Genomic DNA, 25,990 nt, shown 5'->3' with positions numbered 1-25,990 from the left:
CGGGGCTCTGATTGCAAACGTAGTTTCATAAATAAACACAGACGGTGTTTTTTGTTTGCGCAGGGCCCACTCGGTGGCGTCTCGGTGGCGCTCCTCGCTTTCCGGGGACGTTTCCCTTTTTCTTTCTTTCTTTTTTTTCTTTCCCCGGGCAGAAGGTCGACCCGGGAGTCATTTGAGTCGATCTTTTGGGACCGTTTGTTGGCTTTGGCTTGACTAAGCACTGGCGCTAGTGTCATTTCCCACGGAAAGGAAAACATGTCTCCGCCGGCTGTGACTCCTACACTGCGGCCACGCTAGCGACCACCCCTGTCATGCACCCCTCCCTTCATTTTCTGTCTGTCTCTGTCACACTCGTGGGGTTCGGGGTGCGAGAGAGCGACAAACCGCTAAAACACGATTATCCAAATCAGCAGCCGATAGCAGCCTCTCCTTTTCTCAGATTTGGCGCGCTCGGCGCTGATACGTTTAACCGGAAGGGACGTTTAATGCAAGATCCTAACGATGCAGCAACACAGACTCATTTTCTTGGAATAATAGAGCAACGTCGTGTCGCAGGGAGGTTGTTTTTTTTCTGCAGCTTGCTCAACCGTCGAAAGAGATGCGCGGTACATACCTCTCGTCGTTGGGGTCGTAGTGTAGCCGTCGTCTACAAGAGAAACAAAAAGAGCCGATTAGACAAAGATTACTTAGGGTTTCGTCGAGCTTGAACTCGGCCACAGAGTCCTGAACACTCATCGGGGAGAGAGAGAGAAATGAGACTCAGACGACCTAAAAGCAGCAACAAACCGGAATGAATGAAATTTTTCAATTTTCCGTGTCGAGCTAAAGCCCCGACGTAACTTTGATGCACAGGACCGTTGAAATCCCCACCCACCAACAACTGCCTGGTGCACAGTAAAAATAAATAAGGTTCCGAAAGAGCGAAAAGTAAGAATGCCTTGGCAGGTGACGCCCCAATCACCCACATCCTGCAGCAGGGCCCGCTCTGTCTCTCTCGCACCCCGGCGGGACTGCCCTGCAGAGCGGGAGAGACGGAGTGACGACGGCACTGCGAAATGAGCAGCATCATCCGACATTAGACAGAGACGGCCGTAATTCGAGGCCGGCTGGGTACCAATAACATGGCGGCCTGGCTGTGCGGCCTGGCGCGGCCTGGCGCCATGGCAACGCGGCGGGAGAGAGACAGGGAGAGGGGGGGGGCATAGCAACACACGTGGCGACGCGAGGCCATGGCGGCGGGGGGCGCGACGAGCGGCACTGTGGGCGAAGGGCGAGGGACCGAGTTTGAATTTACGGCTGGCCTTTCACATTCCACACCGGAGAAAATTGCTCGAACTTCTTGAAGGGAGCTTACTGACAGTTAGGAGGCCCAGTACAAAGAGTTTTCCAGTCGATTCGGAGGCATACTTTTTCGACAGTTCCTCTAGTGCTTGTGGTGACCTTTTTCTGAACTTTAAAAAGTCGCCCCGTCTCCTTGCTCGGCCCCGTTGGAGCAAACTGGCTGCTTAGAGGACCAAGAGGACCTAGAGGACGTAGAGGACCAAGAGGACCTTGAGGACCTAGAGGACCTTGAGGACCTAGGGGACCTGAGGACCTAGAGGACCAAGAGGCAGCTTATTGAGGCCGGCGCGCGGCTCGTCACTTCATTCTCACGACGACATGACACGAACGCTCCTCCCACTGGGTGGCGTTCGGGACGCTCGCCCTGCGCCACACCTCTGGCGGGGGGCTGGCTCCGAACAGTGCTCTCCGTCGCTCAGTCTCTCTCACACACCCTGCAGGTCGCACCATGAGTGCGAGAGAGAGAGAGAGAGAGTCGCCCTGCAGGAGCCAGCTGCTGCTCACTGGTTCCAAGAGTCGCTCTGTCTCCCTCGCACTTACACGGAGCGCGCCAAGAGCGCGAGACAGACAGACTCTCGGAATCAGTCTGCTACTCGCCGCGTGAGGCCACGCAGTGTGCCCGCTCGAGACAATGCCCCCCTCCCCTCCAACCCCCTCCCCCTTCAACGAGTTCACCCGTGATGACAGTTGATGATAGGGAGGCGAGGATGACTGTCCGATTTTCGGAGCAGAGCATCTAGTGTGGGAAGCGCCGGTGCCAGTCGGAGATCGGAGGCGCCACCTCGGAAAGAGGAGGGGGGAAAAGGGGGGGGGGGGGGGGGGGGGGTGACGCGCTTGACTAGGCTTACCGGTCGCGGCCAAGAAAAGGACCCTGCAGCCCATGGCAAGCAAATCACCATCCGACGAGTCCGACCGGCAAACACACGCGGCAAACGACATGCGTTGATCGCCCGATCGACACGTCACGACTGTGTGTGAGTGTGTGTGGTGTGTGTGTGTGTGTGTGTGTGTGCATACGTAACAAATCAATGTCTGACCCGCAACGCAGAGGTTGCCTCACCCACACCCGCGTGAGCTAAAGGCGTTCCATTGCGATAACTCGCGGACCCTTTCATCCAGACGTGCAACCAACTGTCTCTGTGCAGTGCGAGGGAAAGTCTCACTATGGACACCACACTGGCGCAAGGTAAATGTGAAACGAAAAGTGTGATTTTCTTTTTGTTTGACTGTGTTTTCTCACACGAGACACTCCGGCTATTACTGCACACCGCCGCAGGGCGCCGCGCCGCGACGCCGTCGAGCGAGCGCTTCCGTCCCGACATGTGGTCCATTTCAGCCCCAGACAGGGCAGTGGCAGGAAGGAGGGGGGCGATTTTAAGGGGGTGGGGGAGGGGCTGTTGTCTTGGCCCAGAAGGCATCCCTCTCAGGAAATGTGTCCGTGTGGCATCTGATATGGTGTGTGTGCGCTTGTGAAGTGCGTGTGTGCGTTTGTCTCCGGTGTATTTTTACGGCGTTGTGTGTGTTTGCCGAATCATTATCTTTTCTTTGAGTCGGGAAACAATGGGGAGAAGACACGGAGAGTGGAGCCGCGATAGCGCAAGCAGTGCAAGCAGCGCGAGCGGCAAGTCGGAAGGCGGAAAGAGACAAAGAGGAAACGGTGGCGACCAACAAAGGACCAGGGCGTCACACTGCGACACTGTTGGGGTGTTACGTCATTTCTGGATTGTGGTTTCCTCGCCGCCGCCTGCCATTCCGAGGGTAGGCAACTTGCAGTGGTGCCGCGCACCGGAGCGCGGCGGGCGGCCTGCCCGCAAGGCGCTATCAGCCAGAGAGAGAGAGAGAGAGAGAGAGAGAGAGGAGAGAGAGAGAGAGAGAGAGAGAGAGAGAGAGAGAGAGAGAGAGACGGAGCGAGCACTGGAGTGCATGCCGCTGACGTGATTGCAGCGACGCATGCGTGTGACTCCCGAACACGGGAATGGTTTGGGCCGGGCCGACCTTGCAAGCGAGACAGTACGCCCCGTCAGCTGGCGGGCGCGGAGCACAGCGGCCGAAAATGAAAACGAAAACAACAAAAACCGAAGACGCGGGACCGCCTGGTTCGCAGGGCCCTGGCAGGCCCTGCATGCATGCCGGCCACACCTGCAGTGCGGGGCGCGGGGACACCGTTCGAGTGGGAATGCGACAAAATGGAGGCCGCCGGTGGTCGATCACCTGTCGACGGGCGGGTCGCTTTCCACCACACTGCTTTGCGGGTGACTGCATGCGAGCGGGCGTGTGTGTGTGAGAGAGATGACACACACGCAAGAAGAATCTCTCTCTCGCTCACGCTCACACACACACACACAGCCCCTCCGATCGAATTACTCAGCAGCCACCTGCGATGCGAGACATATGGGTCCCCGGGGGTGGGTTGCACGCGGAGCACTGTAGATTTCGGTTGTTGTTGTTGTTGTTGGCGAGATCACCCCCGCGCCTCAGAGCAAAAGTCAGAAACGAGGCCATAGCCGGCCAACCGGACCAAAATGCGGACAGCGGGGCGCAGTAGTTCTCGTTTTGGACGAAAATCGGTGCGTCGGCGCCGCAGCACGCACCTGGCGCTACGTCGCGTAGCAGTGTGTGTGTGTGTGTGTGTGTGTGCGCGCGTGTTTTGTTTGTGTGTGGTGATGCGGCGACGGCTTTGGCCCAGTTTCGGCGTAGGCCATATGTCACGCGCGCAGGTGCGGATCAAGGATGACTGTAGGGGGGGTGGGGGGAAGGGGACAGTTTCAGAAACTGTTGTCCATCAAGGCCAAGGTACAGAGAGAGAGAGAGAGAGAGGAGAGAGAGAGAGAGAGAGAGAGAGAGAGAGAGAGAGAGAGAGAGAGAAACTACGTACCTCCAACCCCTGACAGGAATAAAGTTCAGAAGTCCCCGACGCCTTCCTTCAACCCATCCGAGTCACGGATGCGGGGCTGCGAGTCGGAACCCCTGACTTTTGAACTCCTTCGAGTCGGAACCCCTAACTTGAACTGCACTCGACTCGAAGGAGCCGAAGGAGTGGCTTGGCGACGCCGAGTGGCTCTGCTTGCCTCTCCTTTTTCCCACACGTGCGTCGGATCACGAGATCCTCGGATCCTTCGCCGAGCAGCCGCCGGACGAATAACGCATAAATACTTTATGCATTGTCTGTCTCCCTCGCCCGCACGCGCCCCGAGGCTGATGAGGGCGGGGGGAGGGGCGCTGATTGCGGGGGAGGGGGGGGGGGTATCAGACTGCAGTGGAGGCGCGCGGCAAAACGGTGAGGCGCCGCTAACTCAATCACTCCGATATGCATTATTTACGCTAGGCGCGCAAGAAAGGGTTGATTCGCAGTGTGCCCACCAGCAGGCCGCGCTCTGTCTCTGTCGCGCTCGCGGGGCGCCGCACGGGTGCGAGGGAGACAGAGCGACGGGGTGGTTCGGAGGCGCGCCCGCGGGGGTGTCTGTGTGTGCTCTGTGCTGTGTGCTCTCTGCGCAGTGTCAGCCCCACGACCCGAATAGCAAGTGGCCCGCCAGACCCGCACCCACCCCCACCCCCGCCCCTGCGCTGCTCCAACCCCCGGAGTCCTCGAAACCTTTTCCACACCGGTCACCTGCTCCCTCTGTCATCCTCCACCCGCCTGATTCCGCGCATGGCCGAGTTGGTGTCCTTGTCGCACTCGTGAAGGGGGGGGGGGGGGGGGGATGGAATCAAGCTGCTCACCTCACCGACCCGCCGCGCCGCCAATCCCGAAGCATACCTCGCCATCCCCTTATCAACACCCCCCCCCCCCCCGGCCCGGCCGCAGTGGATCTCGAGGCCAGCGGCCAATGAATTCCAAAACGGCGGCCCGTTAAATGGGGCGTGCGGGGTTTACACGCGACCGGGGCGTGGCGCGGCGTGGCGCGGCGTGCAGTCGGGTCCCCTTTGAGGGCCGCAAGCTGCGAGACCACGCCAAGGGGCGCCGGCCGACCGCACGCCGAGGAGGCCCCGGAGGCCCTGGACTCGGGGGCTCGGCGGGGCTCGGCGCTGTGGCCTGGGTGGCGGTAGTGGTGGCGCCCCCAAACAGAAGCCGGCGCCGCAAAGGTGCGCCCCGCCCCGCCCCGCCCCGCCCCGCCCTGAACCCCAATCTAGTTAAGACGGGGTTAACTCCGGGATGCGCAGATTGTCCCGGACCACCCTCGGGCACGGCCACGGCACGGCCACAGCACGGCCACGGCACGGCCACCGCCGCGACCACCCCGCGCCGCGGGCAGCGGCCGGCGGCAGCAAGGGCCCCTTGCGTCTGGAAAGGCATCCCGTCTCGATTCCAAACAGTGCTCCTCTTCCGTCTCCCTCGCACGCACGCGGCGGCCGCGGGTGCGAGAGGGACGGAGCGACGGTGCGCTGTGGCGGAATGGCGCGCTGATCCCGTTACAAGACATTGTCCGCCGCGGCCCCGCGGGACCGTGCCGTTGCCGTCGTCGTGGGGACGCGTGTGGAGGGCGTGGACCCCCCGCGGACGACGGGGACCTTCGCAGTGCGGGCGCCTACAAGCACGCCGACGACAAGCACGGCAATCATCGACGCCGGCGTCGTGGACGCCGAGCACCCCGCCAACACCACATTTACTCAGACCAGCAGCGACGGCGAGAAAAGTCAAAGGTCGCCGATTTGGTTCGTTTTTTCCCTCCTGACGTTTAGTCGTCGTTTTCCGGCGGTCGACGCGCGCCTCGCCTCGCCGCCCCCAAGGCCGCCCCCGTGCACGCCGTCCTCGCTGCCGCGCTATCACGACGATCTGTCGTACCGGACCGGCCCCGGACCGGCCTCGTATCATTACTGTGCACCCTTTTGTCCGCCAGATCCTATAATCGGGCCGAACATGATCCGTCGCTCTGTCTCTCTCGCACTCGCGGGGCGGTCCGGAGTCCGTGGGGGTGCGAGAGAGACAGAGCCACGAATCACTGTTCGGAAATACGCAGCTGAGCTGCCGGGAGCCGCGAGGACGGCGACGGGGAACAACAAGGACGGAAAATAATTCAGCGGTCTCTCTCTCTCTCTCTCTCTCTCTCTCTCTCTCTCTCTCTCTCTCTCTCTCTCTCTCTCTCTCTCTCCCCGCCGTTTATCAGCTCATCGGCGTGACAACAACAAGGCCGGCCTTGATGAACTCCGCCAGGACTCCGCCGGGGTGGCTGCAGTAGCGACGCGGCGACGTGGGGGAGCACAAAAGAGCCGCCGCCGCCGCCTCCCCCGCCCGCTGCGAGAGAGAGAGAGAGAGAGAGAGAGAGAGAGAGAGAGAGAGAGAGAGAGAGAGAGAGAGAGAGAGAGAGAGAGTTACTCTAGCCCCCGATTTGTTTACTTTGACACGCGATTGAGTTGTTGTAACGAGATGCAGTTAGGGGTGGGTCCAGCCGCCGGGGTGGTGGGGGTTGTAAATCCTTAACCTTCGCGAAACACGCGCGCACCCGCCACCCCCGTGCAGCGCGCTGGCGCGTTCCCATCGCCCGCCGCCAAAGTCACGAGGCGTCTCACATTTGATTTTCAACTTTCAATTTTCCTTTTTTTGTCGTAAACGGCTTGAGGTTTTTGATAGAAAATTCAAAAACTCGCCGTGAAGTTGCGTTCTTGGCACTCACGCTCCGTGCAAGGCTCCACAGTGGCGGCAGTGACCTTGTGACCCACCTGGAACAGAAAACAAAAGTAAAACGTCAGGAGATTGTTGTTGTTGGCTTTCCTCTCCGATTGGCCCGGCGGGGCCACACAAGGCGGAAGCCCCTCGGCGCGCCGGGTGCAACGGGTTGGAGGGCGGCTCGGTTACAGTGTGGACAACCCCGCAACTCCGGGCCCGCACTGCCAGCACTGCCAGCGCCAACCGTCCGAAAGAACATCGCCAACACGCTCCCCCGTTCCCACACTGCCCGAGCAGCGCGCCTTTCCCCCGTCGACTCCCAGTGTACAGTTCGTCATTCCGTTCCAATTTCCCCTCCCTGTCCCCAGGTGTGCTCCTGGAATCGGATCAACGCGATACGAGGTTGGCAGTCCTGCTGGCGCCACCGTGTTGCCGTTGGCAGCCCTGCTGCGCCGCCGCCACCGAAATGGGTCTGCCTTCGGACCCTTCGGACCCTTCGGACGCGGTCCGCCACCGCGCCGCGGGCGGCCCGGCCCAGGGTGGCCAACCGCGGCGAGAAAAAGGCGCTTTGTTATTTCACGCTGCGCGGCCGCGCGTATGGGCCAGTTAGATTGGCAGCACTGCCCGCTGGGCGCTGCCGGGCCAAGCCGGCCGGGGTGTCCAGGGCGTCGCGGCCGCAGAAGTGGCCCGGCACGTCAGGCCGTAATGAGCAGGCTGGCCAACTCTCGCAGGTACGACTGTCGCACCCAGAAGCCCGTTCCTGGAGGTCGTTCCAGAGACAGATCCGTGGCCAAGTAGTTCCGAAGTGGGCCTCCCTCAGTGGTTATTTTCGACAAGTGTTTTCAGTGGTTGGTAGTTCCTTGCCAATGGTGTGCAACCCCAGAAAAATAATTCTTAGAAGCATACAATTAACCTTGCAATTTTGCTTGGTCGCAAGTAAATTTTCTCATTTTGAGACGTGTTTTTTGTGTACAGTAGTAGTTCCGTTGGAGCCTCGGAGCGACGAGGGGCGGAAATCAATCTTGGCGGCGATATCTCGCCAACCTGGCGGCAGTGGCAGCGCAATGACCGAGGACCCCGTGGGACGCGCCCCGCGGCCGGGAGTCATTCTGTCTCTCTCGCACTCACGGGGCGTCCCGTATTGGTGCGAGAGAGACAGAGCGACTCTCGGAGTCAGTCTGCAGGCAGCCAGGACCCCCCGCGGCCGAGCCAGCCAGCCCCTTTGAGCCTCCTCTGTCGTTTCGTCAAAATTCAATTAGGGCTAATTTCGTTTATGTGGTCCGCTGCTGGCTGTTGGTGGCGCGAGTCCTATCCGTCCCCGTCTGCCCCACTGTCGGCCGCTCTCGCTCAGCGTGTGCAAATTGGGGCTGGAGAACGTGAGACACGGAGAGATGGGGTCCAATCCAATGTAAGCGGAGAATAAAATCCTCCTCGCTGCTTCCCCCTGCACGGCAGGCAGGACACTTCCCCGAGGTGTGAAAAGTGTATCGCCTCGACAAAAGCACGCGGGCCACGCCGCTTACTTAGCGAAACCGCAAGACGCGCGGGGCAAAAAATAAATAAAAAATGAAGAGGAAGAAAGAAGCCGAGGCCTCATCATTTTCAAATCGCCGGGCGGGACCCCCTCCCTGGCCTTCCTCCCTCAAACCTTTTCGGCCGGCAACTCAATGGATCTCGGCCGTATTAGCATAAACCGGATGTGAGGCTATATGACAACATCCACAACCTCTGTCAAACGGTGACAGGGGTGTGTGTGCTCGCAATGGAGTATCACTCTGATCCGAATCCTTGTCCCCCGACACACCGTTTCAATTTGTTGTGGTAAATAATAGAGGCTGGAGCTCGCAGCGCAGCACGCGAGGCGACTATGACGCCCGTAAATGATACTTGGGACAGTCGTTACTGCGAGCGCGGAGCGCGGTGCGTGCAGCGTTTCATCGCTCTGTCGGTCTCTCTCGCACCCGTAGGGGATGCCCCCTGAGTGCGAGAGAGACAGACTAAGCCGTCCTGCTACCCGGACACCCAAATCCCGCGCCACGGCGGCCGCCTAAGCCCGGTTAGAGCTCTCTTTGTACTTGACGCCAATTACCGGCCGCGAGGTTGGCAACCCTACACTGCCGCAAGTCTGGCTTGCAGGAGGGGCAACCGTATCATAGGACGCCCTTCTACACCTTGCAGAACTCCCAAACTGTATTGAATGGGCCATGAAACCAACGCCACCCCGTAATACCAACCCCCAAAAGTGCCAACCCTCGAAAAAGAACCCCCCCCCCCCAAAAAAAAAAAAGTACCAACCCTCAAAAGTGCCAATTCCCCAAAAGTACCAACCCTCCGAAAATAACAACCCCCAAAAGTACCAACCCCCGAGGAGTACCCCCTCCTCCTTTCCTCCTAATGGAGTCCTGATTCCCCACAGACGGTCCGCGACGTGCCAAAATACAGTCTCAGATTTGTCAGCGCGTGAAGAATGAGTCGGTAAATCCGACAATCCCCCTCGCCGTGCCGACGAGCCGGCGCGGCCGGGCGGACTAGACCGGCGGCATGCGTGCAGACCGGACACTGCAATGTAAATACGTGCGCGGCTTGTAAAAACACGCGGGGGTCGCTGTCTCGCTGTCAGTGGGGCGAACGGACGGACGGACGGACAGACAGACAGACAGACAGACAGACAGACAGACGACAGGAAGGAGTAGTGAGTAACCAGCGCATTGAGGCGAGGCGACGAGGCGGCAAAAGCAAGGACACAATTGTTTCCGAATGGACTCGGGGGGCGGCGACTCACACACCGGTCGGGGCGCGCCAAAGGTGAGAGAGAGAGGAGAGAGAGAGAGAGAGAGAGAGAGAGAGAGAGAGAGGGGGGGGGGAGGTTCCATTCCGGCTATCAGTGGGCAGCATCCGGCTGTGTGTGTCGTCGCGACTTTGTCCGTCAGACAGCCTCATTTACGCCTCTTCTTCTCTCCCACCTTTCACTTCCTTCTTTCCCTTCTTCCAGTCCGTCACCTCACAGGCCACACACACACACACGTCGTCTCGGTGTTACAGAAATTAATGACGGTCCCCAAAGTGGCGATGAAGGCCCCCAAAAATAAGCGAATGGGCTCTTTTTGGCGTCGTGGCAGGCCTGGCAGGCCGCGCCGCTGTGCCGGGCGGGCCTTTTTTCCAGACGTTCGCGTCGAATCAGGCGGTGGACCCTTCATTGGCCCGAAGCAAGGCATGGCCAGGGCCGGGCCGACCCAGCCGGCCGCCTCAGAGAAACCGATAGCCTTCTGGGTGTCCCGGGCCCGCGACAATCAGCCCCGAGGGACGTCAACCAAATTTTGGCTACCTCGTGCAGCAGACTCGCTCCGAGAGTCGTCGCTCTGTCTCTCTCGCACCCACGGGGCGTGTGGGTGCGAGAGAGACAGAGCAGCGGACCGCCGCCGAGCGGCTGGCGGGCGAGGCACCGTCCGGCAACAGGTTTGGTTTGATAGATCCGAAAATGGAATAGGGCGATCGCGTTACAGGCCAGGTATCGTGTCTTTACGCCCCCGCCCCTGTGGGCCCCGCGTGCCGTGGGCCTTTTTCGGCAGTGTAGCAGCGATGAAATCCGAGACGCCCAGCAGTGCGGACGCCGTGGACGCCGTGGCCGGGCCGGGGGAGCCATGGGGGGTCCACTGCAAGGTCCGCTGCCGCCTTGGCTGCCGGTCGCAGATTAGCCTCCATTAGAACAATGCAGCCCCATTCCGAAACGCGCCGTCCCTCTCGCACCGCCGCGGCGGCCCGTCGAGGTGCGAGAGAGACAGAGCGCAGGTGTAATTAAGGCACCGAGGTGTCGTGGGCGCGCAGTGTAGGGCACGCGTTGCCATGGCGACGGCCTGACAGTGTGGAGGCGGGGGCGCTGGCTGGAGTGGCGTCACCAGCCAAGCGGCGTGGCATCTCCAGACACTGTCAAAACTGTGAAAACGCCCACTGCCCCGTTTTTTATTCTCTCTGCCCCTTCTCCTTTCTCCCTTCTCGCGTGGCTTTCTCGCCGGGCCTAAGCGGCGCAGCAAGGCGGTCCGCCCAGCCAGTGTTGCCACGCAGACAACCAAACGCAGGATGCACCAGTATCGCAAGGGTTGCCAACGTTGGCAACGCGTTGGGAATTTTCGCGTGTGTACTTGTACCGTGGCAACACGCAAAGCAGAACCTTCCACTCCCTCTTTGAAAAAAATGCTTCTGAAAATTATACACGCTTCGCGGCGATTTCCTAGTTCGCTTTTCGAAAAACCCGCGCAGAACCCTGAGAAAGCTGTTTCAATTAAAAGGCCCCTTTTTTCTGTGCGGTGGTTTGAAGGTTTGAAGGGGTTACCACGAGCCGGCGCTAATGAGGTGGGCTCGGGACAGCCACGGCAATGTAATTACCTCCGCCACGTGACAAATGGCGCCTTTTCCGTCTTCTCGTAAAAAGATACCCGCCGCCATTGTCAAGCTACTCGACAGACACTCAAAAAAAAAAAAAAAAGAAAAACAGGAAGATGAAAGTAGAGAGAATTTGGAGCGACCGGCAAACTTCGACAATTTGTCACAAATAAGTAACGATGAAGCTGTACCCCCGCGGTCCCCTCTGTGTCAACACCTTGAGTCGTGAGCGAGCGGTATGTGACTCAAAACACAACAAAACACACTCACACATGTATGCGCGCGTTCACGCACACTCACACACACACACACTCATACAATGCGTTTTCTCTCTGATGGACCATTAATCCCGCAGACGCGTCATTTGACACACACACAAAGACACGGGCGGTGTGATTGTGTGAGGGCGCGCGTGCGTCCAGAGCGTCCGTGTGTGGGTGTGTGAGTGTAGGTGAATGTGTATGTGTGTGTGCGTGTGACTCGATTTGTCTGTGTGTGTGTGTGTGTGCGTGTGTACGCGCGAGGAAAGATGGGATCAATAGGATCAATTAGTCTCACCTCTATGGCGCACACAGATATAGACACACGCGCACACATTCACACACACTTTCTAATTCACCAGGTGTGTGTGTGTAAGTGTGTGAGAGAGAGAGAGAGAGAGAGAGAGAGAGAGAGAGAGAGAGAGAGAGAGAGAGAGAGAGAGAGAGAGAGAGTCTGGGTTCGTGCGAGGAAGTAGGAAAGCAATGAGACTGCCATACTCCTTCACCTGCCCAGCCTGCCCACAACACGGCAAGCGTCTGTAATAATTACACATAGGAGGAGCCGAGCTATCAACGTTGACATATTATCATGAGACGGCCCTCCCTCGGCCGGACAAATTGAATACACGGCGTTCCGAGGCGCTGCCCACGGTAGCAGTGTGGCAGCACGCGAGGGAAAATAAATACGGCACGGTTTCCGTGGTATTCGAACCCGGGACCTCTGAGGCCTTGAGGAGCGTGAGTCATGGAATCGAGTTCTTTCAAAGGGCGGAAACGACTTGGCGTTATCAGCTGTCGCTCCGAGCGCGGAATCGTCATTTCGGGTGTGAATTTTTGTTTTGTTTTCTGGTGCACGTCCGTTTTGTTCACCTTTTTTTTTGACAATCGCATAAAAGGGACGACACCGTCTGCTGGCGCGCATATCGCTTTAACGACATGCGAATGCCAAACGAGCCGAGACGATTACGGTAGCGAGTGTGACAGAGAGAGAGAGAGAGAGAGATCGGTGTGCATGCACTGCCTTGCGTAATTACAAGGCAGTGCGACTGGATCGCGTCTCAAAGGATGACGTCACGACACACGCCCGGCCGGCGGGACGCGTGTGTTTCGATAAGTAAGGTGCAAAAGGCAATCATCATGTCACCCAAGCCCGCCGGCTGCCGTATGAGAAATTCGCCTTGCCGATTTACGGTGGCCAACCCACTTTGGCTGCCGCGGCTGCCGCTAGCCTCGCGACGGTCCGCCAAGACATCATTACTCGCGGCTAGCGCCTTGCACACTGAGAGTCGTCGCTTTGTCCCTCTCGTGCTCTCGTCTCCCAGGTGCAGGTGCGAGAGAGACAGAGTCCGCCGATAGGATCGGGAGGACTCTTTGCGCTAATTGCGAAGGCGGCCGTAAGAAAAGGGGAAGCCGAGACAGCCGATGCATTTGCAGTGCATCGCGTCGCATCGCGTTGCATACACAGTGCACCTCGATAACATCACGAAGGGCGATGACTGGCTCCACACACCATCAGCAAATTCACATCCATAAACAAAAAATTTTAAAAAAATGGTTGGGAGTTATTACAGAGTAATATCCCCATCCGTCTAAAAAAGGTGTTCTCATCACATTTGCACTTCAGCTCACACTGGTTCATGGGTTCATAACAGTTGTGAATACGAAGAAAATTAAGACGTACTGCAGATTTTTGTCGTGTTGTCACGGACACATCATTTATCAGACATATGGTGCGTGATGAAAAAATGAGCCTTGCCGGCCTAGCCTTCGACGGCTCCCCAAAAAGTGGTCGTGGTTGCTGCATTGTGCATTGTCAGTGTACGGGTACTACTTTTGGTCGGTGGCCCCAAGTCCGGCTCGCCCATTGGCCATTCTCTTTGCCGGACCGCACCACACCGGCCGAACCTGAAATCCCGGTCCCGGACCAAAGCCCGTCCGATTCAAATATTCATTTCAAATTTGGCGCGAGGCCTTCCCCTCTGGCCGGCTGCTCGGAACAACAAGCAATCGGGGTCGAGACGCAATCAAACTCTTTGATCCTCGAACGCGACTTTAAGGCATATATGGAGCGCCGGCATGTCTCCAGGCAAATACCCAATTTGGCAAATCAGGTTACGAGAATGATCCAGACGGCTGGCTGGAGTCGGCAAGACGGGGCGGACCTCGCAGCGAGGCTATCATGTAATCCAATTCCGTCTGAAAAAGTCCGCCACGTACGCGAACGCGGCGGGGCCATAGTCGGCGAAACGTAAAATTGCGCCCGTCTGACGAGATCCGCTAGTGTAAGGCGGGTGACGCGAGAACACGCCTCGCAAAAAGCAGCCGGCATGATTCGAGTTTGTCGGAAATATTAGGCGGCAAACGGGCATGATATTATTCGATTACGTTTCTTTCCTCGAGCTCCACCTTGGACATTGTCTCGTAATGAAGGAGGAAAAGTTTCCCTTCAGGAGAGACGATTGAATTAGGCTTAATTAAAGAATGAGACGAGAACGCTGCTATTTGCCTCGTTGCGAGCGACAAACAGTCGCCAAAGAAAGCAGAATGAATGAAAACGGACCGTTTGTCCCGATTCCGTTTTTTAAATGAGACACAAATTCTCGCAAGACGGAGTATATCCGAGGCTTGCTTTCCCCCTCCTTCCCTTGCAAGCGGTAGCGGCCGGTGTGTCGGGAGGGTGGCCATCAGGGGAGGATTATAAATTTGTTATGAGACCAAACACGGCAGCGGCCTCGGCCACCGTGACGCGACGCCTCGCACGCAGAGCTCCATCTGCGCCGCGTGGTGTCGGACAGCATGTGTGCTCGCAGCAGCAGCAGCAGCTGGCTACGTATTGCCAAAATCATCTCCAAGTGCCGCTGAAATTATAAGTCCAAACCCGAAAAATTCTAGCGCTGTTGTCAAAGGAGATTGTTTTTACGTTTTGGTGGCTCCGGGGTGAGGGGCCGGGACGCGCCGCGCGCAGCGAGGCATGGCGCACCTCGGCATGACGGCTTTCACGGTGACGACCTGGGCGGCGGAGCAGGGCCTCGGTGACGTCCGGGAGGAGCACGCCGACGGTCGCGGCGTCTAAACACGGCCGGGGGAGGCACGGGGCCAGACAGGCGCGCGGATCGCGAGAGTGTAAAAGCTTTAAGGTCGGAGGTTCGCGCCCCGGGGGAGCGGATTACGGCACCGGGAGCCGTACCGCCCTGGGTAAACACACCGGCCTGGAGTGGAGGGGGCGTCCGGACGATCGCCAGTCGCAAAGTTGCCCTGGAAAAATCCAGTCGCGCCCTGTTCTTCACCTTCGTCCTTCAAAGGGCGCAATCCATGGTCTTTCTCGTGTGTCTGACTCTGACTCGGATCCTCCTGGAGTCATGTCCGCGCATGGTCCATCCCTAGTCGGAATGAATGGATGGATGCAAAGGACACAGGAGAGCGTTGCTTGTCTTTCGTGGCCTGTCCGTCCCAGTCTGCCCCGGTTTGTCCGTCAGGAAGCCACTGCACTGCAAAGGGGGGGAGAGCGGCGACCCTCGCTGAGCCTCGCAGCCTCGCCGACCAGAGCAAGCCGTCCCGGGGATAAAGACTCACTTACCACGAGACACAAAGTGCAAGGCAAACAGGGCTTTCTCACTCTAAACTCGGCAGGAGGGCCGAAGGCAGCAATCGCCCGCCGCTGATCCCCAGGGAGCAGCCCGGTCCGCCAAGGCGCCAAGGCCCGCCAAACATCAGGCTAGCCACCCGCACAAAGCGCGCACGCTTGTTTTCGCTTCGATAATTGATTACGACAACACGACACTCTTCCGCCGCGAGAAAGAATGATCATCTTCGCGAGGGAAATGCCAAGGGACCGACTTCTAGTGTGAGGGGCCCCTCTTTACGAGACGATATATATACCGTCTCGTAGGCAAACATGCGAATCAACCAAGGGGACCGGGGTCCCCGGGTCGTGTCGACTTGATTTCCAAGGGATCTGCTGGAAGAGAAGAAGAAGAAGAAGAAGAAGAAGAAGAAGAAGAAGAAGAAGAAGAAGAAGAAGAAGAAGAAGAAGAAGAAGAAGAAGATGCAAATCCCTTCCACCCTCTTCCTTCATCCCTGGGCTGTGCCGGGCTGTGCCCTCTCCGCTGGATGCTCAAGTTGCCAACGGGCGCGCCGAGCTATAGGGTTGCCCCCACGCGGCCTTCCCCAGACGAATGATGAAAAAGGAAACGGCCTGATGCCGGCGCGGGGATTCGAACCCCATCCATGCACTTGCAGGAGGAAGGGAGTGGGGGGGCCTCCGCTGGGAAGTGCTTATGTTCTCACAAACCTCTCCCAACTCATCCGTTTTTGATCAGGGATTGCGCGCGGCAGCGTGGAGCGGCGCGCGGCACTCCCGGCGGCGGTGCCCCCTGGGAGCGGCGAGGCGAAACTCGAAACTCGAGCCGCGAGACCCGGCCCGATTCCAAACACATTGACGCGCACCGCGTAGCACCGCCTAGCACCGCCTAGCAACGCGCGGATCGGATAATAAGCCTTTCGATGTCTCGATTCGATGTCTCGCGAGCCGACGGCAACAAAACAGGACGCGAGATAATTGCAAGGGCCGCGTGCTGCAGAGTGATGAAGTGAGATGTCTAGTCGCTACCGGGCGCCTCGTTGCCGCGCTCACTTCGCTCGCCTCCCCCCCCCCTCTCCTCCCCGACAGCTGCTGCTCCTGTGGGCACAAGCCATCACCGTCCTCTAATGGAGAACACCATACCACTCAGTCGCCGTCCGAGGTAAATCACACTTTTAGCTTTCTTGCCGAGTCACTGCAGCCAAGCCAGCCAGCCAGCCAGGGCCCGGCCGTCGGGGATTATCCCGCCTCGTTAAGGCGCGGCTATGAGAAATCCATCGACGGTGCTATGAGAATTACAGCATTCCAGCGGCCCGCACTTTGAGGACTCCAGCAGCCCGCAAAGTCAGAGGGTAAAGTCCAGAAGGTGCACACGTGAGTATGACAATTTCAACGGCGAGCGCTCTGGTATGAGAAATCCAGCGGCGCGCACATTGGTACGAGAGTTGGTAGTGTCACCAGGCCCGCGTTTCCCCCAGTGTAGCGACCTGCTCTCTAATTGTCCCGGCATACTTGCACACGCCGCAGCCCGGTAAATTACTCGGGCCGACAACGGGAGCGACGGAGACGGCGCTACTAACTTGATTGCTGGTGTTTTACGCAGCCCAAAGGGAGGAGCTTTTGTCGTCTGAATTAATAAAGGGCACGGCGAGAGAGCAGGCGGTACGACACTGTCGACACACTGCCTTAATCGGAAATGTTTCTGGCAGTGCAGCCAACAACAATAACAACAGTGGCCTCGCGACGTAGGTATCCCACTTCGTCCACTCGGTTCACTTTGGGCGCCAAGAGCTCGCCCAAGGTGACGGCACACTGTTTCCTGCCTTTTTTTCATTTTTTTTTGCGTTGCAGTGTTGGCAGCGCGGCGTCACGATGATACGATAAAGAGGCATCGATAAGCGAGCAGCAAGAAGCCTCGGATCGAGTACAGTCGCGCACAATTAGAAGGAAAAAGCGGGGCGGACCTTGACGAGGAAGGTTTTCCAGCAATGACAGCAATAACAAGAACCTGAAAAAAAATGCCGTCTTGGTTGGAGGAGGCTAATTTTTACTTTTTGCGGGAGCGGCAATATTTTTTTTAAGGTGCATTTAGAAAAATATTTTTTTTTTTAGAATTAATATCCAAGGTGTATTTTTTTTAAGGGCGCAGCAACGCCGAGAAAATGAAGTAAAGACTTTTCTCGTTCCACCGGCGGGTCATAATCGCCGGTTCGATGTTCGATTCGAGATTCGAGGCAACTCAGGGCTGCCAACCGCGCCTCGAGAGCGGCACGCGATCCGAACGTCTCTTTTTATTTCCGCTCCCCCGTTTCTTCGATTCCTGGCCGCGTTGCCGCGTGAAGAGTGACCATCAGGGCATTGTCCCGCTGGCCGCCCGCCCATTGAACCCTCAAGTGCCGTTCCCACTTTTGGCGCGCTTTTTTTGTTGTTTTGTTTTCATAGGTTGGTTGCACGCGTGTGGCACTGCAGGAAGAACTCCCCCCGGCCAGGTAGGCAAAGATGTGTATCGCCGTTTCCAACAAAAGGAAACACTTGAGCGGATGTACTACTCCGTGTTCGCCTTTTCTTTTCTTTTCTTCTTCTTTTTTGTCTCATGTGGAATTATTGTCGGCGGGTCGGTCTGGTCCGGCGGATCAGGTGTGATGATGGTGCACGTTCGATGGCGCCAAGCGGGGACGGCCCCCCGGGGGGGAGGGGGGGGGGGGCAGTGATATCATAGTGGCCGTCCCCCCGGCCTCGTCGAAGTGCTTCCAATCACCGGCACGGCCTCCACGGCGTCCTAGCGCAGCCAGCAGGCTCTGCGCTGCTCCAGGCGCCGCGTGAGAAGTCCCGGACACAATGGCCATTGGCGTCAACCGCTGGGTGCCTTCCAGTGTGCTGAGTCGGACTTCTGTCCATCCGGTTCCCTGGAGGAAGTTTGTGGTTCGGGACTCTAAAATTCACTCTGACTTTTGGGGGAAATCTGGATTTTCCATTGGTTTAGAGGGGAGTCCCCTTAAGAACTTTGGCAGAAAGCGAGCTTCCTGGTTCTTTTTTTGTCTTCCGTTTTAATTTCTCCACTTTGTCCTTGAGCGGGGAATCCCAGCCAGGCCCGACCCAAACGAGGTATTTAAAAAGCCCGCGCCTCGTGACACTGCGAAACAGTTCAACTCGCGGGGGCCGTGTCGGTCGTGCCGGTACCCGCGGACCGATTCCGAGAGTCGTTTTCCGTCGCCCTGTCTCTCTCGCACTCACGGGGCGTCCCTGGTGGGTGCGAGGAAGACGTCAGAGCGACGAAAACGACTCTCGGAACGCTGGCGGCGGGTACCTGCTGGTGCAGTACCGAGAAGTACGTCGGGCATGATGGATGTGATTTACTCTCGCTGACAGATGGCTGGTAACTGGCAGCAAATGAGGGCTTAGGTTACAAGGCAACCCACACAGCTGACCGAGAAGAGCGAGCAGCAGCGAAGCAGCGGCAGCCTCGAGCCGTGCCGCCTCGCCCTGCCTTCACAGTGATGGCTCCATCACTCCAGCACTGGACTCCAAGCACTGGACTCCAGCACTGGACTCCAGCACTGGACTCCAGCACTGGACTCCAGCACTGGACCCCAGCACTGGACTCCAGCACTGGACTCCAGCACTGGACTCCAGCACTGGACTCCAGCACTGGACTCCAGCACTGGACCCCAGCACTGGACTCCAGCACTGGACTCCAGCACTGGACTCCAGCACTGGACTCCAGCACTGGACTCCAGCGCCCGATTCATTAGACTCGGCCAGAGGCGAGCCCGGGCGAGCCAGAGGCTGCTCAATGCTACCGCCGGACGTGCAGTGCTGCAGTCCGTCTCTGTCGCACCTATAGGGGACGCCCCGCGAGTGCGAGAGGGACAGAGCGACGAAAACGCCCTCGGAACCAGTCTGCAGGACGCGCTTCGCCGCTCTGTCTCTCTCGCACACCAAACGGAGCGGCCCCCGAGTGCGAGAGAGACAGCGCCGTGTTCAATTAGCGACTTTAGAAAACGGTTTGCAAGTACGTCCCAAGTGCCGACTGCCGCGGCGCCGCGGCCACGACCTTCATCACGTGGACCGCCTCGCGCAGCCAAAAAAGGCTTTCCTTTCTGCTGTTTTGTTTTTGTTGCTCTTGTTGTCCTGCTGGATTTTCCAAACTGGTTGGCGCGGCGGCGTGGCGCTGGCCTGGCGGCCGGCCTCTGTGACACGGATACCCTTTGCGGCGGCCTGCGGTAGGTACCCTTTCTTGCACCGTGTCAAGACCACACCACACGCATCAAGACCCTGAGGAAGAAGAAGAAGAAGAAGAGAAGAAGAAGAAGAAGAAGAAGAAGAAGAAGAAGAAGAAGAAGAAGAAGAAGAAGAGACGACGACGTAGAGGGGGCGTATGGCGGGGGTGGGGGGTTGGCCGCGCTGGCCGGCGGCGGGCAAAGGGGTGTAATTTAGTGATCATGTTCCAGCATCATGACGCGAGGGGGAGGGGGTGCAAATTGGAGGGTGCGCGGAAGGGGGGGAGGGGGAGGGCGCCACCGCTAGCACTGTGCCAGCGCCACCTCGCGGCCGGGCACGGAGACAATTACCCTCGCACAAAGCTGCCACCGCGAGACTCCTTGGGGGTCTCGTCGTCACCGGGGCGTGGGGGCACGGTAGGCGCCCAGGTTGAAATCAGACCGGAGAGAGGGAGACAGAGAGAGAGAGAGAGAGAGAGAAACAAAAGAAAGGAGAACAAGAAGAAGAGGAAGAAGGAGAGACGCACAAACTCTGTGGTCGCGACTTGGGCCCTTTCATTATCGATGCACAGTGTGGCGCGGCCAGGCCGGGCCCCACCAGACTAGGTTCACGCCTTTCTCTAAATCCAATCAATCACCATCACTGGAAACAAAACGACACCTCCTAGGAACAAGCGGCTATCTTCCAGGAGCTTCCAGACACTCGGCTATCTCTCAGTAGCTTCCAGACACTCGGCTATCTTTCAATAGCGTCCAGACACTCGGCCATCTTCCTGAGCGCTTCGGAGACTCGGCTAATGACTTCTGCGGAGAGGTTAGGGTGTCTTTCGATAGCGTTTTTTTGTTACACTTATCAAGACTGCTCACGCCATGATTAATCTACTCTGACAAACTTTTGACACATTTTGGTTAGGTCCGGTGAGGGCATTTCAACTGGTAAAAGATATACGCACCCAAACTCGGGAAGTGGGAAGCAGTTAGCTGAGTTCCGAAGCGCTCAGAAAGATAGCCGAGTGTCTGGACGCTATGGAAGATAGCCGAGTGTCTGAAAGCTACTGCGAGATAGGTCAGTGTCTGAAGCTCCGAAGATAGCCGCTTCCTAGGAGGTGTCGAAAACAACGCGCCGCTTAATTCTTTTGGCCGCGCTGCTTTCTCGTGGAAACGAATCGTGGCGGTCCTTTTTGGCCCTTTCTGAGCCTTTCTGGCCCTTTCTAGTCCCTTCAGGATTACACTTTGGCGCCCTGTGTCTCTTCTTCACCTCCCCCCCCCCCCGAAAAATCTGACGAAAGCTCGGCATGCCTGTTAAAGTTGCGTTAAAGCGTTTACAGTGTGGCGGCCCTGGCGGCCTGCATTAAAGGCCAATCAGCCACGCGATACTACGCGGCGCTACTGAACGCCGCGCCCTCCTCGCTCTGTCTCTCTCGCACCCGCCGCGAACGTGGCCCGGAGTCCGCGGGTGCGAGAGAGACAGAGAAGGCTCGTTGCTGTGGACCGAGCGAGGCTGAAGCTGGGCTCGGCCAGGGCACGGCACCGCCGCCGCGGCAAATCGCTCTGACCTGAAATGAGGTATAATGTTCTGCCGTGGGCGCCTGTCACCCGATACTGACCCGGAGCCCCGGCGGACCGCGAGGGGGAGGGGAGGGGAGGGGAGAGGAAGGGGAGGGAAGGGGGGATAAGGGCTGCTGGCGCCGCTTACAGCTTGCCCCTTTGTGCCAAGCCCTTCCCTGCACACAGGAGAGAGAGAGAGAGAGAGAGAGAGAGAGAGAGAGAGAGAGAGAGAGAGAGAGGGGAGAGAGGGGAGAGAGAGAGAGAGAGAGGAGAGAGAGAGAAGAGAGAGAGAGAGAGAGAGAGCAGGAAAAGTAGTACACCGCGAAACTGAGCGAGAGACTGACAGAGAAACGAGCACCCAAAAAGGGGATGTTTGCAAGTAATAGTGTAAGAGGGAGAGAGAGAAAAACAGGGATGGGGGTGCCGTACTCCCCGCTGCTTCGCTGCTTACGGACCCGACTCCGTGACGTGGCGTGATGGTCTCATAATGATGCGTGATAGTTTAGAGAGGATAACATAATACGCTATGGGAACTCGGCGAGAGGGGGGGGGAGTCTAATCCTGGAGAGGAAGGCAGCAGGAGTACCAGCCGGTAAGTCTTCTCTCTCTCTCTCTCTCTCTCTCTCTCTCTCTCTCTCTCTCTCTCTCTCTCTCTCTCTCTAACAGTAGCACAAAGACTCGGAGGGAAATGTGAGCGAGCTGTCTGCGGCGAGCACGCGGCAAATGAATGATTTCTACATCCGCGTCGTTGATTGATTCGTTTCGTAAATAACGTTATAAAATTCAGAACGATGTCAAATAATAGCTCCGCCCCGCGCGCCGCCCTTGCCGCCTACACACACACTCACACCCTCCACAAAGCGGCAGCACGCTTTCCTCCTTCTCTCTCTCTCTCTCTCTCTCTCTCTCTCTCTCTCTCTCTCTCTCTCTCTCTCTCTCTCTGTCTCTCTTCTCTCTCTCAAACACACAGACTGGCACACACACACACACACAGAGGCTCACGCACACACCCACACACAAGTCTGCGCAATTAATCCCTTTGTGGTTCCGCGCTCAATAATGGCTTATTAAACGCCTGCAGCGGCCTGGGTGTTCCTGGGTGTTCCTGGGTGTTCCTCGCCTCGACCCTCAAGATCACCGTGAACGACCGTAACGCCCTTATGGCCAAATCAGGGGCCAACCGTTTCTCAGTAAACTTATCAACTTCCGAATCCGAACATGAAACGACATAGAGTATAGTACGAACCGCGCTGCGACAAGTCCACAGCGCCCCCCTCGTTTCGATTCGCTCCTTACATACCTGAAACAAAGGAAGGAGGAAAAATAAATTTACTGCCGCGCACGCACGCACACAGTTACGCACACACATAAGATCCGCCTGAACGGGCACTTTGTACTCAGGCGCACGCACACGCACACGAGAGAGCACACACACACACACACACGATACGCACAGACTGAGCGTAGGAGGAAAAATCAACTTCGGCAATCCGATTCCAATCTTTTGAAAAGAGTCGTGTAGACTGTTGACACGGGGTGCGGGGCCGGTTCGCTTTGCAGGCTTTGCAGCGTCAAATGGGGCGCTGCTGCACTGCTAATCGAATGAAGCTGCGTGTAAACACCGCGGCACCTTCCTTCGCAGCGGGTACCAGAGAGGGGGGGGAGGGAGGGAGGGAGAGAGGGAGAGAGGGAGAGAGAGAGAGAGAGAGAGAGAGAGAGAGACGGCATGAAAAAAGTGATCAAGGTAGCAGGTCGGTTCCTTTCCGAGACTTAAAACGATCGTGGGTTCCATTCCGCCGGTTTCAGCTTCAGGCGGCGTGGCCTCAGCCCCCCCGGGGGCCCCGGGGGCTGAAATGAGAAGGGAGCGCGAATAACGTTGCGCGTCAGCTGCCGCCGGGCCGCTCGGTGGTAAGGCCCTTCAATGCGGGGGGGGGGGGCGGGGCGGGGCGGGGCGGGGCGGGCGGGGCGGGGCGGGGCGGGGGGGGCGGGGCGGGGCGGCACCTCTCTGGTCACAAGGGCGCCGCGAACAAGTTTGCCGCTGACGAGCGCCTCGCCTCCAGCCGACTCCAGCAGCCTCCAGCCTCCAGCTTAGCGCGGCGTGACGCCGAGAAGGGAGTGGCGGCACGCCGCGCCACGCCAGAGGAAGTTGTTACACAGTGGAGGCAAATTCCAAAGCAAAGCGGGGGGTGGGGGCCTTGCCTAGCCGGGGCCTTGCCGGGGCCCGGTGGCCCACTACACCCTGTATCTCTGTCGCTCTCATTGGGCGAGGCAGCGCGACACCGCCCCGCCCCGCCAGCGGCACACTTAGGGATCAATCCCAAGGGATCATGGCCCGGCCCAGGGCTCGGCTAGCTCGGCCCTCCCCCCTCAGCGCGCTTTGGCGTCAAAGGCGCCCCGCCGAGCGCCGCCCCGTCTCTCTCGCACCCCCGCGGCACGGCCTTGAGTGCGACAGAGACGGAGCGAAACCGGGCCACAGGACCCTGGGCACGCGGCAAGGCGCACGGCACCCCGGCCGGGCGAGTTTTAATATCTCGCAGCAGATTGCTTTCAAGGTGTGACCTTTCGCCTTTTCGCTCTGGCTGTCGCGGCCCGTTTTCCTCGGCGATAGATTCGGCCCGGCAATTTTTATTTATTTCATTCGTGGGAGTGGGGGAGGGGCACATTACCGAAGGCTAGCCCTGAAAAGGGCAAAACCTTTGGCGTGGCCAAAGCAGCGTCGTGATCGGATCAAAAGAGTTTCCTTGCCGCGCCACTGTACATTTCCTTCCTTGTTTACCGCGGCCGATCGCGCGCTGTTTAAAATTGTCGGCACTTTACAACAAATGCCAATGAGACAAAATTCACGATCGTGACGTCACAGTCGTTGAATGACGGTGTGTCCGCACCCCGCACCGAGTGGTCTGTGCCGAGAGACACGGCAGTCGCCTCTCATTGAAAAGTCATTGTTTCCGCTTCCGGTCTACCGACCAGCTGACTGCGTTTTCGTCACTCCGTCACTCTCGCACCCCTACGCGGCGCCCTGTGAGTGCGAGAGAGACAGACTCTCTGAATCGGTCCGCTGGCCGTATTTCCCCTGGGCAATGTGGGCATCCCGGTCGCCGCGCTGTGCCGCGCTGAGCCACGCTATGCACCCCCTTGGCGATAAGCGCAGCTATCATCGAGTTAGGCCTAATCAAATTGCGTCCCACGCGGGTTGCGCAACCCCCTTCCAGTGTCGTCTCGCTCCCTTTTCACTCAATGCACCTCGCAGACCACATCCACACAGTGGGCCGCCAGGGCCGCCACCCCTGTCGTCCTGACACACGTCCTTAGCGCCCTCCACGACCTGTCCGGACACATCTATCTATCCGCCCAACCTGCTTTAGCGACCTGGCCGAGAGCATTTCTCCCGGTGGAGGGCATTTCGGCGGAGAGCATGTCTCCAGGCGGAGAGCATTTCTCCAGGCTCCGGCCCACCCCTTGTTCTGGTGTAGGGGCGCTAGCTATTGCTTCCGGAAGGCCCCAGGCTGGTCCGTCTCGGTGCCTCGGCCCGTCAAAGGCAGTCCGGCACACACTCCGCCGCCTCATCACTCTGTCTCTATCGCACTCGGCGGGGGGTGCGAGAGAGACAGAGAGACGATTCTTTGGCCGGCTGGAGGGTTAATCGCTGTCATTAATGACACGGACATGTGTCAACACTCTTTCCTCGAACCTCCCGCTTTCTTCGCCACTACATCATGGAGCGCTTTCTCTGTCTGTCTCTCTCTCTCGCCGACAAACAGCCCTTGTAATCTGGGCGAGTTGGTGGCGAGGCGAGAGGGAGAGGGACACTGGCGCATTCCGACTCGGCTTCCCCGTGTCCGTTTCTCGAGGGATCACTCACGTTTTCGCCCTGCTTTCCGAGTTTCTGCAGTACTTCCTTGGAAAAAGAAATATAGCTGAGGAAGGTCACAAAATGTTGTCTTGGCGGTGCCCGCAGAAACGAATGCAAAACTTCTTGTCAGCGCAGCTGCCATCGACGCCGCGAGAACACAGACAGCTCTTCCCAGTTTGACCGGAGTGGGGTCAAATATTTTTGGCCGCTTGTTCGAGAGTTTGATGCGTTTGATGCAAACCACTTCACTCCGGGGCGTGGAGAGCGACTGCTGGGCAGACGAGCTCGATGCACACAAAAATGCTCATTTCCGGTGGCTGTGATTGGTCGGGGGTTGGCAGACAGACCCTCTCGCTGGTGTTCGAACGGTAACAGGGGCAGCTCAGGGTCGGCGCGGCTCGGGTCGGCTCGGGTCGGAGGGTCGGATCCGGTCGGATTGCCGGTCTCCATTGCAGGCATCGGCGCCTGAGCCGACGGATCCGACACGCGCGACGAGCAGCGCCGAGCCGAGCCAAAGCCGAAACCGAGCCGAGCCGAGCCGAACGGCGCCGAACGGCCCAAAGCCAAAGTGACGCGGACGGGCAGACGCCGCGGCCGCGCGGATCGGCCGGCCAGAGAGAATCCGAGACCGCTAGCGCGCTCTCGCTTTAAAAATCATTTCGAGCCGAAAAACCATTCCGGGATCAGGTTGCCCCCACATCCATCAGCAAGGCTGAGTCCGGAAGAGTCTCGTCTGTCTCTGTCGCACTCACGGGACGTCCCGCAGGGGGTGCGAGAGAGACAGAGGGACGGGGAGTCGATATCAAAGGGCGCCTCTTTGCCGAGACGAATTTCTTGGAGGAGAGCCGAAAGAGGCGGCCAGTGCGTTGCAGTGCGTTGCAGTGCAGGCACAGGGGGTGATTGATGTCTCAATCTGGAGCCTACTTCTCGCTGGCACGGCCTGTCCGGTAATTAATATGATTGGTCTCACCTCAGGTGAGGATATCAACAACAATAACAACAACTTTTGCTAAAGTGCTCTAGCCAGACCGCGTTTCTTCTTGTCGCCTCTTACATCGTCTCCTTGCGCGGAATAAGTCAAATACACAGACCCCTCTCTCTTTCTCTCTCTCTCTCTCTCTCTCTCTCTCTCTCTCTCCCTCTCTTCTCTCTCTCTCTCTCTCTCTCTCTCAACCCAAATCACGGCATTCTCGGAGGGGGGGG

General features: G+C 58.3%; 1 protein-coding gene across 1 annotated transcript in view; it reads right to left on the bottom strand.

Moving 5' to 3' along the window:
* The window catches only part of LOC117652266 (homeobox protein SIX6), a 38,111-nt gene that overhangs the window by 5,444 nt on the left and 6,677 nt on the right, over nucleotides 1–25,990 (bottom strand). Inside the window, exon 2 of the mRNA XM_034397036.1 lies at nucleotides 614–646. Within this exon, the coding sequence (XP_034252927.1) occupies nucleotides 614–646 (33 nt within the window). The remainder of the gene's footprint in view (nucleotides 1–613; nucleotides 647–25,990) is intronic.

This window comes from Thrips palmi, unplaced genomic scaffold (assembly GCF_012932325.1).
Source record: "Thrips palmi isolate BJ-2018 unplaced genomic scaffold, TpBJ-2018v1 HiC_scaffold_7, whole genome shotgun sequence".
NCBI classification, from domain to species: domain Eukaryota; kingdom Metazoa; phylum Arthropoda; class Insecta; order Thysanoptera; family Thripidae; genus Thrips; species Thrips palmi.
Note: the sequence above shows the minus strand (reverse complement) of the source record. Positions and strands in the feature narration are given on the sequence as shown.